The following is a 12,995-nucleotide window of genomic DNA, read 5'->3' as shown; positions in this document are numbered from 1 at the left end:
CACCAGGATAAATGTAAAGGATTCTATTGCTCACACATTTCTGTTACCTTCTGTAATAAACTTTTTTCATTAATTTTCATTGTATCTTCCACTGTTTTTGCAATCCAAATTCCTAAGTATTTTAAACCATCTTCCTTCCAAATAAAAGAAAATGGATCAAATAAACCTTTTGTACAATGTACATTTAGTGGAAGAACTTCTGATTTATTCCAATTTATCTTATAACCTGAAAATTTTCCAAATTTCTCAATCAATTCAAGCAAACATGGAATGGTTGTTTCCGGATTCCTTAAATAAGGCAATATATCATCCGCATATGCCGATACTTTATAATAATAATAATAATAGCTTTATTTTTCTATACCGCCATAGTCAAAGTGACTTACTCTCTATCTGAAAGCTGAATGCCCTGTATCTCCTTCACCTGTTGAATAGCTAACAATAAGGGTTCCAAAACAATATCAAAAAGCAAAGGAGACAAGGGACAACCTTGTCTAACCCCCCTTTGCAAAATAAAACGTTCTGAAAAAGTATTATTAATATACAATCTAGCAGCAGGGGAGCTATACAACCCACAGATGGGACATGGTTATACCAGGATACAACTTACTCCGTCGCGACAGGGAAGGCAAATCAGGAGGAGGAGTAGCTCTATACATCAGGGAAGACATTAAGGTTACTAAAATCACAGACATAAGTATAAATATAAAGGGGAATCCCTCTGGGTGAACTTTGCCAGGGGCACTAATAAATGCCTGTATCTTGGTGTTGTATATAGGCCACCAAGGCAAGGAGATGATGTGAACGATGGACTAATCAAAGACATTGAGAACATCACACTATGGGGACACAGTGCTGGTGGGAGACTTCAATATGCCCGATGTGGACTGGGACAAACTTACTGCTACAAACAGCGGCAGCAAGAGGCTACTTGACTCCATGCAAGGAGCAAGCCTCAAGCAGTTGATACTAGAACCCACCAGTGATCAGGCAATCCTGGACCTGTTACTCACCAACGGAGACGGCGTCACAGAAGTGGCGGTGGGAGAAACCTTGGGCTCCAGCGACCACAACATGGTGTGGTTCCACCTGAAGAAAGGAGCCACTAGATCAAATACATCAACTAAGGTCCTTAACTTTAAAAGAACCGATTTTCAAAGCATGGGAGACTATGTCCACAAAAAACTGCAAATGCAAAACTCATCAGACAGTGTTGAGGTACTATGGTTGGCCCTGATATCAACCCTACAAGAAGCAACCAACATATATATAAAAACCGTGAGCAAGCGACGCAGAAAAATTAAACCACAGTGGTTCTCCGAGGAGATTTCAGAACTAGTAAAACAAAAGAAAAAAGCTTTCGTGACCTACAAACAGTCACAACTACCGGAAGCAAAAGAAACCTATATGATGAAATCTAGGAAAGTTAAAACGTCAGTCAGGGAGGCCAAACTCCGGATGGAAGAAAATATAGCTAGGCAGGTTAAAAAGGGAGATAAATCCTTTTTCAAGTACGTCAGCGACAGGAAGAAGAACACAAGCAGCATCGGGTGCATAAAAAAACCCGACGGTAACTTTGCAGACTCGGATGCAGACAAAGCAGAACTGCTAAATAACTACTTCTGCTCAGTATTCACTTGTGAAGCACCGGGATCTGGACCTCAGCAACAAACAATGGGGAGCTTGAAGGATCCATTCCAGGACTTTGAATTTACCTCGAGCAGTGTCTACCAAGAACTGACAAAATTAAAGATCAATAAAGCTTTGGGTCCGGATAATTTATACCCCAGAGTGCTTCGAGAATTGAGAGATGTCCTGGCGGAGCCGTTAGCCGAGATTTTCAATTTATCCCTTAGCAAGGGAAGAGTTCCCTTGGACTGGAAAATTATTCCTCTTCACAAAAAGGGATGCAGGTCAGAAGCTGAGAATTACAGACTGGTAAGTCTCACTTCAGTAGTGTGTAAACTAATGGAGACAATGATCAAAAACAGATTAGACACGTTTCTGGACGAGGAAAAATTAAGGGACCCCCACCAACATAGTTTTATGAAGGGAAGGTCTTGTCAATCCAACCTGATAAGCTTCTTTGACTGGGTAACAAAAAAGCTGGACGGGGGGAGTCCCTTGACATCATGTACTTGGACTTTAGTAAAGCTTTTGATAGTGTTCTACACCGCAGGTTACTGAACAAGATAAACGCGATGGGACTAGGAGAAACGCTGACTGCATGGGTAGAAGACTGGCTTAGCGACAGACTTCAAAGGGTGATGGTAAACGGTACTCTCTCAAAACCGTCAAAAGTGACCAGTGGAGTGCCGCAGGGCTCGGTCTTGGGCCCAATGCTATTTAATATCTTTGTAAGGGATCTGACTCAAGGACTTCGAGGCAAAATTGCGTTATTTGCCGACGATGCTAAATTGTGCAACGTTGTGGGCAGGGCAACTGATTCTAACAGCGCAACCGCGCAAAACACTATGAAACAAGACCTACTTTTGCTAGAACAATAGTCCAGTACTTTGGCAACTAAACTTTAATGCCAAAAAATGTAAGGTGATGCATCTTGGCAGCGGGAATCCTTGCACTACATACACCCTAAATGGAGAAAACTTAACAAAAACTGAAGTAGAAAGGGACTTGGGAGTAATCATCCTTGAAGACATGAAGGCTGCAAATCAAGTGGAGAAAGCCTCAACAAAGGCTAGACAAATGCTTGGCTGCATCAGAAGAAGCTTTATCAGCCGAAAACCCAAAGTTATAATGCCATTATACAGATCCTTGGTGAGACCGCACCTGGAGTACTGTGTCCAGTTTTGGATGTGAAGAGAATTGAGTCAGTTCAGAGAATGGCCACAAGGATGGTCTCAGGACTTAAAGATCTTTCATATGAAGATCGTCTGAGCAGTCTGCGCTTATACTTGCTCGAGGAGCGCAGAGAAAGGGGGGACATGATAGAAACTTTCAAGTACATAACCACATCGAGATTGGAGGAGGAAATCTTCACTCTTATGGATCCCACGGTGACAAGAGGACATCCGCTAAAACTTAGGGGAGGAAAATTTCATGGGGACACCAGGAAATACTTCTTTACCGAGAGATTGATAGATGGAATGGTCTTCCATGTCAGGTAGTCGAGGCTAGTAGCACGCTCGACTTCAAGAGACGATGGGACAAACATGTGGGGTCGCTACAGAGGTATGATAGAGGATAGTTTCTTGAGGATCATGATTGGGCAGGCTTGTTGGGCCGTTGGCCCTTTTCTGCCGTCATATTCTATGTTTCTATTCTGTACTATTCTCAATTTTCTCAAGATTTTCTTTGGGGGCTCCCAGATAGACGATATTACAGTAATCCTTTAACTGAGTCATTCGAATTCTATATAATCAGGATTTTCTACAGCGGACTAATAGTGTTAAGTGAAAATTAAGTGGGTACCTTTTCCCTTCCTATTGTTTCATTACCTATGCCCTTTTTATTTGTTTAGGAATTGTATTTAAACCTTTTTTTTTCCATCTTGTGTCTTGTTTTGTCAAAAGTTGTAGTCATTGTCTGGTTTTATCAATGTGGTTTGTTTTTTTTTCCTTTACCCTGATTTTATTGTTATTTGTAAATCGCATTGGATTATGATTTTGCGATCAAATCAAATTTTTAAATAAACTTGAAACTTGATAATACTAGTGCTTGCACTAATAATCTAAATGATAGAGGGTCAAAGTTTTTTTTGATGGTCTTTAATTTCCATAGTGCAAAAAAGCACTTTTTTATCACTGAATTTGTATGTTCTACCATAGATAGTTGGGAATGTAGTATGACTCCCAATATTTTTATAGATTTTGAGATTGGGTAGTCATGACCATTTAAACAAAGTGATGGTTTAGTTATTTTGTCTTTTGGGCTGGCCAGAAAGATTTTTGTCTTTTCTATATTAAGTTTCAATTTAAAATTAATTGTCCATTTCTCTATCTCAGAACCAAGATGACAAATTGGGTTTAGCATGGGAATTATTACAAAAATATTTTGATGATGATTCTTAACTGAGTAGGGAAGGGTAGTAGATGAGAATGCCATGAATACATTTGGTATATTATGCATGGATTTTGTTTGAAATATTCTCAATAACAATTACAAGTTTCGAAAAAGCCATCTAAAACACATTAATTAAATACAATAATCTGTTTCAGACCATTGATCAGGGTAGACAAGGCCATAGCATCTCCCACTTGATATAATTGTTTTGAGCCCCAAATTATTATCAAATTCCCTGTTAAAAAAGAACCTCTGTGTAGAGATTTTGCATGTATCTGTGACTCTAATCCTTAAGGTTCAATGCAGAAGTAACAACATTAACAAATGATAGAGGGCTAGAGCCAGTTATATGCCGAAATCCTTTTGCATGGTTTGATGCAAAGGTAACTGTGGCTCTTTCCTTTTAGATTACTTTCTCTTCTGCGAGATTCTAATGCAACGGCCAATCAGGATGGGGACCCTCCAGCTCTCCAACATCCTAACGCGAGAGGAGACGACATACATGCAGGACATGGCCAAAGACCACTTCAATCAGATCATGCAGGTTCTGAAGGATCTGCCACGCCCCATGCTTCTCATCTTCCGTAATATCAACACCGTACGAAGTATCAACATTGCGCTTGGGGCTCCTGTGGACAGATATTTCCTCATGGCCAAGAGGTGAGCTATTGGGACACCATCGTGCTGAGAGCAACTCTAGCTAGGATTGGATGCAGTGTGTTAGTGAGGAAGTCATCTATTTGTGATTGTCTACTGCCTTTTAGTAGGACAATAAATTATTTTGTAATTGGGTTTTCAAGGCTAGGTATTGATGAGGTGGTAAATTCTCTTCTGGTAAGAAGGCATAATATTCTCACAAGTGAGTTGGCATAGTGTGGACACTGCCATAGTGCATTGTCACTTTAAAACTCAGAGGCAGTGCCCCCACTATACATATGTGGGTGCCTTCCCGCCAATGCAGTCAATCATTTTCTGCAGAGCAGAGAGGTTATCTTTTCACGCTCTCCTCAGCTTGTCAAATGTTTTTTGCCTTTTGGTGCCTTCCAGTTTTTATTTTTACCTTATTTTCTTCGTTATTCTCTATTTTATGGTTAAATTTTGTGTCTAAGTTTAGTTAAATTTTTCTAATTTGCAGTTTTCAGGCCTGTGGGGTCCTTGATGCTTTTATTTCCCCAGGGAGCTTCAACTATTTTTGGTATATCTGCTACTCAAGCTTTTCGGGCCATTTTGACATCATATCTGCCGTTTTTCCCTCTATGTCAAAGAGGGTGCCAAGCAGGTTTAAGAAATGTACTTAATGTAACAGGACCATTTTAGGTTCTGATCCTCATAATTGGTGCACTCAGTGTTGGGTCCTGGATCACTTGAAGCCCACTAAATCCAGTGCAATAAACCTTTTGGATCTGCATCAGCACTGGTATCGAGCAAGGTGGACCCTAGCATCCGGTAAGTGTGATTCAGGTTATTCTTCCCAATGTGCATCACTTTGCATTTGTCCACATTAAATTTCATCTGCCACTTGGACGCCCAGTCTTCCAATTTCCTAAGGTCTGCCTGAAATTTTTCACAATCCGCATGCGTTTTAACAACTTTAAACAGTACTGGGGTTTAAGAAAGGATTGGACAATTTCCTGCTGGAAAAGGGGATAGAAGGGTATAAATAGAGGATTACTGCACAGGTCCTGGACCTGTTGGGCCGCCGCGTGAGCGGACTTCTGGGCATGATGGACCTCAGGTCTGACCCAGCAGAGGCATTGCTTATGTTCTTAATCACCTCACTCATCGTTCCAATTTCCAGATCATTTATAAATAAGTTAAATAGCACCGGTCCCAGTACAGACCCCTGCGGCACTCCACTGTTTACTCTCCTCCATTGAGAAAAATGACCATTTAACCCTACCCTCAGTTTTCTATCTGATAACCAATTCCTAATCTACAACTGAACTTTGCCACCTATCCTATAACACTTTAATTTTTTCAGGAGCCTCTCGTGAAGAACCTTATGATAAGCTTTCTGAAAATCTAGATAAACTACCTCAACCGGCTCACCTTTATCCATATGTTTATTCACACCTTCAAAGAAGTGAAGCAGATTTGTGAGGCAAGATCTCCCTCGGCTGAACCCATGCTGACTCAGTCTCATTAAATCATGCTTGTCTACATGTTCCACAATTTTATTTTTTATAATTGTTTCTACTATTTTGCGCAGGCTTATTGGTCTCTAATTTCCTGTATCTCCCCTGGAGCCCTTTTTAAAAATCAGTATAACATTGGCCACTCTGCAATCTTCAGGTACTACAAATGATTTTAGCAATAGGTTACAGATCAACATCAGATCAGCAATTTAATGTTTGAATTCTTTCAGTACCCTGTGATGTGTATCATCTGGTTGTATTTTATTGATTTTAAACAATACAAACATTACGGAATCTCCCAGATTTATTTCAATTCTTCCTCCTCATCACCCTTGAAAACCATTTCTGGTTCTGGAAAATTTCTTACATATTTTTCCATAAAAACCGAAGCAAAAAATTAATTCAGCCTCTATGGCCTTATCCTCCTTGAGTGCACCTTTTACTCCCTGATCATCCAACGGTCCCACAGATTCCCTCACAGATTTTCTGCTTTTGATGTACCTAAAAAAATTGTTACTATGAGTTTTTGTCTCTTTGGCAAGTTGTTCTTCATATTCTTGTTAGTTTTCTTTATCAATGTTTTGCATCTAACTTGCCAGTGCTTATGTCTCTTATTTTCTTCATTGGGATCTTTTTTCCATTCTTTAAAGGATGTTTTCTTGGCTGTAATAGCCTCTTTCACTTCACATTTTAACCACCTTTTTTAATAAGTGGAATACATCTGGTCTGGGCTTCCATGATGGTATTTTGAACAACATCCACGCCTGGTTTACACTTCTGACCTTTGCCACAGACCATTTTAGCTTCTAACCATTTTCCTCATTTTATTATAGTCACCCTTGCTGCTACAGTAGATTTCTATTTTTTTCCAAATCTTTATTGAATTTTCATATCTTACAAAAGTGCAACATAACATACATGTCTGACCATAAATAATTAAACACTTATAAACATTCAGAGTAGAGAGCTGCACGGGGACGACAGGGAATCCTGGGGGACCCGCGGGTCCAGGGGATCCGGTCCAGGGGATTTGTCGCTTTTGAGTTTGTCGATCTGGCGGTATATCTGGTCCAAGTCCACGTCTACTTTGGTAAGGCTGTCCTCTGTTACTCCTTTGAACACTTTCACTGCTTCTGGAATTGTTGCAGTGTCTTCCTTTGTAAAGACAGACGCAAAGAATGAATTTAGTCTGTCTGCGATTTGTTTGTCTTCCTTGATGTACCCTTTCCTTCCCTGGTCGTCCAGCGGTCCCACCGCCTCATTTGCGGGTTTTCTCCCTTTCACGTACTTGAAGAAGGGCTTGAAGTTTTTGGCCTCCTGCGCTATTTTCTCCTCATAGTCCTTTTTGGCATCCCTCACCGCCCTGTGACACTTCTTCTGATCACCCTTGTGTTTGTTCCAAGTTTCGATTGTTTTTGTGCGTTTCCATGCTTTGAAGGAGTCCTTCTTTTCTTTTATGGCTTCCTTCACCTCTTTAGTAAGCCACGCCGGCTCTCTTTTGCCTTTGGTTTTCTTTGCTTTGGATATCCTCGGAATGTAGAGGCTTTGTGCTTCCGTGATAGTATTTTTCAGAAGGGACCATGCCTGTTCTACCGTTTTGACTTTGCCCATTTTTTTCTTGATCCGTTGTTTCACCATGGCTCTCATGCTATCATATCTTCTCCTTTTGAAGTTTAAAGTTGTGGTTGAGGTTTTGGTACTTTTCCCCTTCCTGACATCGAGTCTGAAGTTGATCATGTTGTGATCGCTTGTCCCCAGCGGGACCGTGACTTCTACTTCCTTTGCTGGCCCCGTAATGCCGTTTAGGACCAAGTCCAAGATGACGTTTCCTCTTGTCGGCTCTCCCACCAAGGAGGGAAAGAGATGGTTGTGTACACAGGGAATGGAAGAAAGGAGAATTTTTGGTCATAGGGAGGGAGTGAGGTACAGATGAGAGGGAGAAATATTGTGGTGGAAAGGGAACAGTGGGACAGATTGAAATGGATGTAAGAGCGAGGAATGTTGGACATAGTGGTGAAGGGAATGGAGGGAGAGATGTGGCATGGTGCTGGAGAGGGGTGATAGAAGGAGAAATGTTGGGCATGGGACTGGTGGGCAGGGGTGAAAGATGAGAAAGGGTAAATGCTAGACCATGGTAGGAGGAACCAATGGACAGCAACAGAAGAATTTACAGAAGATGGGAAAGCGGAAAAAAGAAACTGGGACCAACTTTATGGAAAAATAAGTCTCCAGACAACAAAGGTAAAAAATGGAATTTATTGACTAAAATATGTTAGCTTTGGGAAATGTATATAGCAGATGTCTTTGTATTGTGTTCAAAAGAAAAGGAAATGCATTTCTGGTTTTATTTCTACAGTGTTGAAGTACTTGCTGACCCTTGCTGTGACTGGTGGGGATCCCCAGGCACTGCCAGCAGAGGACTTCCTCTAGAGATGGCCAGAACTGCCCTCCACCAAGCACAGCAGTCGCTGACAACATCCATGAGCCACTGAGGTGCCAGCATCTGTGACTCAGGGACGCTACTGCTGCCTGCCAAGCTTGGCAAAAGGGACCCCGGCCAACTGCAAAGGAAGTCCTCAGCTGACAGTTTGGGTGTTCTCATCAGCTGAGTATTTATATTTTATATTTACATTAGAGGCTCTAGTAGAAACCCGTTTACAAAGTATGTATTCTTCCCAATTAATATTTCCAAATTAATAAAGTTTTTTTGCTTATTTGTAAATGGGTCTCTACCAGAGTCTTTAATTCAGTAGCATAATTAAATGAAATAACTATTTCTGAAGTTTATAGGGACGGGCGGGGACGGAGGGGATTCCTCGCGGGGACGGGTGGGGACGGAGGAATTCCTCACTGGGAGGGGTGAGATTTTGGCAAGGACGGGTGGGATTTCTGTCCCCGCGCAACTCTCTAACTCAGCGTCATTACATCAATACCCAGAAATACTACCCTCCCCTCCCAACCATCAAAGAAAAGAACAAGGAATCATATAAAGATATACCCACCCTCCCACCCCTGGATGTGCAAGTACTATATCAGCAAAAATAAAACTTCAACAATTCTACAAAAGACGCCAATATTTTTGTGTTCCCTGACAAATCAGCATTCTTTTTTTCATATTTATACACTAAACATAGATTTGCCCACCAGAAAGTAGATTTCTTTAGCAACGTCACTCCATTTATCAGCTCAAATTTGATCATGTTATGATTACTGTTTCCCAGTGGACTCAACACAGTTACCTCACATACTATGTCCTGCATTCCAATAAGAACCAAATCTAAAATAGCTCCCCCTCTTGTTGGTTCGTGGACCAGTTGCTCCCAAGAAGCAGTCATTTATATCTAGAAATTTACCTCCCTAGCTCTCCCTGATGTAACATTTATCCAGTCAATGTTGGGGTAGTTGAAATCTTGCTGCCCCAAACAATCTTCAAATTGACAGTGTGTCTATTAGTTTCAGTCAATCACATACTACATTAGAAGCAGTTCAATAAGCTCACACACAATTATTCATGCAAGGTGTAAATGCAATGAAAGCCAGGCTTAGCTGAAAGTAATTGACGTAATCTTTTCAAAATTAAGAGCGGTCTAATACCTAAAAGATTACCTATTTATTGATTTCGATTTCTATCCCATCCTCCCGGAATCTCAGAATGGGTTACAAAAGAAGTTCACAGTAAAGTAAGGACATGACTGGTTGCAAAACAAGCGTTCGTATACCTAAAAACTGGGAATTTCATCCCTATGATTGAATGCTGCAAAGTTGGGAAATATTTCTTTTTTTTTTTTTTTTTTTTTTTTAATTCTTTAGTCATTTTTTTATGTTACTATAATAATAATAATAATAATAATAATAACTTTATTTTTCTATACCGCCATAGTCAGGTGACTTCTAGGCGGTTTACATTGCAAGAAGGCTGGACATTCAGCGAATAACAAGAGGTCTCAATACAGTACAATAGGTCAACATATAATACAGTACAATGAGTCTATGTACAATACAGTACAATGTAATGCAACAAGTCTAGATACAATACAATATAATAGATCTAAATACAATACAATACTTAAGTCTTGATAAGTCTTAATACAATACCATACAATGAGTCTAAATATAATACGATAGTGTAGAAGGGAAAGTTACGTAGGGCAGAAAGTGTATGTAGTTACGTACAGATTGGTGTTCAGAGGGTAAAGAATATCTGAGTATTTTTTTTTTTTTTAGAACTTCCATTTGAATTGGAGTTCTAGGAACAGCGAATATATGAGTACATGAGGAGCTTCTTGAGGGAGAGAAAGAAAGGCGTTTTCAGGGAGGGGAGTCCTAGAGAGGCAGGGGACAATTTTAGTCAGTGAATTTTGCGAATAGGGCGGTTTTGATCGATTTGCGGAATGCACTGTAAGACAGATTGGGTTTGTTTATGTAGTTTTTCAGCCAAACTTGCTGTCTGTTCGCTTGGAACTTAAAGGTTCTATCCAGGAATGATTTGTATCTGCAGCCAGTAATCTTTGGGTATGCAAAGATGTTTTTGTTTCTGGTCGCTCGTGTGGGGTTGTGAAGGATGAAGTGAGTTTGTAGGTATGAAGGTGCTAGTCCCCAGGCTTGTCTGAAACAGGTGCAGGCAAATTTGAATAGTATTCGCGCTTCAATTGGAAGCCAATGCAACTTTTTATAGTAGGGGCTGATGTGGTCGTTTTTTCTTAGTCCGAAGATTAGTCGAACGGCGGTGTTTTGTAATAATCTCAGTTTTTTTATTGTTTTTTGTGGGATGCCCAGGTAGATGATGTTGCAGTAGTCAAGGATGGATAAGATCAGTGCCTGTACCAACAACCTGAATGATGTTGGGTCAAAGTATTTTTTTATGGTCCTTAGTTTCCATAGCGTGTAGAAACATTTTTTCACTAGTGCGTTTGTGTGGTCAGTCATAGTTAGGTGTGTGTCTAGAGTGATACCGAGTATTTTTATGTTTTTGGAAATTGGGTACTCGTGATTGTTTATTTTTATCGATGTTCTTGTAATTTTGTCATTAGGGCTAGCCAGAAAGACTTTTGTTTTTTCTGCGTTTAGTTTTAGTTTGAAATTAATGGTCCATTTATCGATTTCGGTCATTACGTTTGAGAGCTTGTCTACAATTTCTTTTGAGATGTCATTTAAGGGGATTAGAATGGATATGTCGTCTGCGTAAATGTAGTGTATTAAATTTAGTTTTTGTAGGAGGTGTAGCAATTAAACTCATATGAACTTAAAGATACACACTTGATTAACTCTCATATAAGCATAAAGTTTAACATTTCATTACAAATTAATATTCTATAATATTTTAAATATTATGTAAGAAATCTGAAATTTAAATCATTCTAATTGAATATAATAATCCCCCACCCCTCCCTCCCTATTCAGTAATACATAAAATTATCCTTACTGTGAAAACTATTCAAATACTCATGTATTATATAATAACAACAAGTAAAACCCACCCTTTTCCCCCTAAACAAATATCTTATCATGGGAAAAGTTAATCATTCATTACAAAAATCTGTTAATGGTCCCCAGACTTTCTGAAATTTACTAATATAACCTTTTTGTTGGGAAATATTTCTGTGATTGGGTGCAGGGTGTGAGTTGGGGAATGACATGTTTCCTTGTGACTAAACTTTCTAAGCTGTTGGTTTTTATTGGCAGTGCGGTGAGAGGCTGGAGCAGGATTGTTAGTCAGAAATCCTCTGCCTTTAGCATCTATCGCCTGATGACGGTGTGCTGGGAGAGCTTCAAGTTTGAGATTGCACTGCGGTAAGCTGGAGATGGATACACCCAAAACAGGACTCATTTCTGTGTATTTACACCATTAGTGGTCCAAAAAGAACAAAAGAACAAGAGGACACTTGGAAAAGTTGAAAGGGGACAGATTTAAAACGAATGCTAGGAAGTTCTTCTTTACCCAACGAGTGGTGGACACCTGGAATGCGCTTCCAGAGGGAGTAATAGGGCAGAGTACAGTACAGGGGTTTAAGAAAGGATTGGACAATTTCCTGCTGGAAAAGGGGATAGAGGGGTATAAATAGAGGATTACTGCACAGGTCCTGGACCTGTTGGGCCGCCGCGTGTGCGGACTGCTGGGCATGATGGACCTCAGGTCTGACCCAGCAGAGGCATTGCTTATGTTCTTATGTTCTTATGTTCCTATCAGGTTGATTAGGCAGCACTCCATTATACAGAAGGGACTACCTGTTCTCACGGTGGCCAATACACTTCGCTTCCTATACTATACTGTTCTCCTAGATTTGTGCATGACCTTGCATTTTTTAGCATTACTTTTTAGTTGCTAATTACCAGACCATTATTCAAGCTTCATCACACCCTCCGGGTGTCTACCTTATTACAGAGCTTAGTATCATCCACAAAAACACAAACTTTGCCAGACAGTCCTTCCACAATATCGCTCATAAAGATGTTAAATAGAGCCAGATCCCTGTGGCACTCCAATAACTCCATTTGGGAGATTGTGCTTCAGACAGGAGGGGGCTTCCGTTCTATTTTGGGGGGGACATTTTTCAATAGCCAGTGGTGCTTGCAGACCTGTAAGCAAACTTTGAAAAGGAAACCCTGCTTAGGCCATTCCTGGGAACAATGAGCAATTCTTGGCCCACACATTTTCCCCTTCTTTGAAGCCAACTGAAATGTATTCAAAGAAACTTTCATAAGTACATAAGACGTGAGCATTGCTGTAGTGGGACAGACTAAAGGTCCATCAAGCCCAGAAGCCTGTTCTCATGGTGGCCAATCCAGGTCATTAGTACCTGGCCAAAGCCCAAGGTGTAGCAATATTCCATGCTACTG

The 12,995-nt window shown here is 40.3% G+C and overlaps 1 protein-coding gene across 5 annotated transcripts in view; it reads left to right on the top strand.

The window, feature by feature from the left end:
- Window positions 1-12,995, top strand: part of ADCK5 (aarF domain containing kinase 5) — a 217,052-nt gene that overhangs the window by 185,445 nt on the left and 18,612 nt on the right. For 3 of the 5 annotated variants that reach the window (XM_033934864.1, XM_033934863.1, XM_033934860.1), the window contains 2 exons: window positions 4,431-4,683; window positions 11,841-11,948. In XM_033934864.1, coding sequence (XP_033790755.1) covers window positions 4,431-4,683; window positions 11,841-11,948 — 361 coding nt within the window. Of the gene's footprint in view, window positions 1-4,430; window positions 4,684-11,840; window positions 11,953-12,995 lie in introns of those variants that run through there. The other 2 variants (XM_033934861.1, XM_033934862.1) reach the window with 2 other exon arrangements.

This window comes from Geotrypetes seraphini, chromosome 2 (genome assembly GCF_902459505.1).
Source record: "Geotrypetes seraphini chromosome 2, aGeoSer1.1, whole genome shotgun sequence".
Taxonomy (NCBI): Eukaryota; Metazoa; Chordata; class Amphibia; order Gymnophiona; family Dermophiidae; genus Geotrypetes; species Geotrypetes seraphini.
The sequence above is the reverse complement of the archived record's forward strand: the minus strand, read 5'-3'. Positions and strand labels throughout refer to the sequence as shown.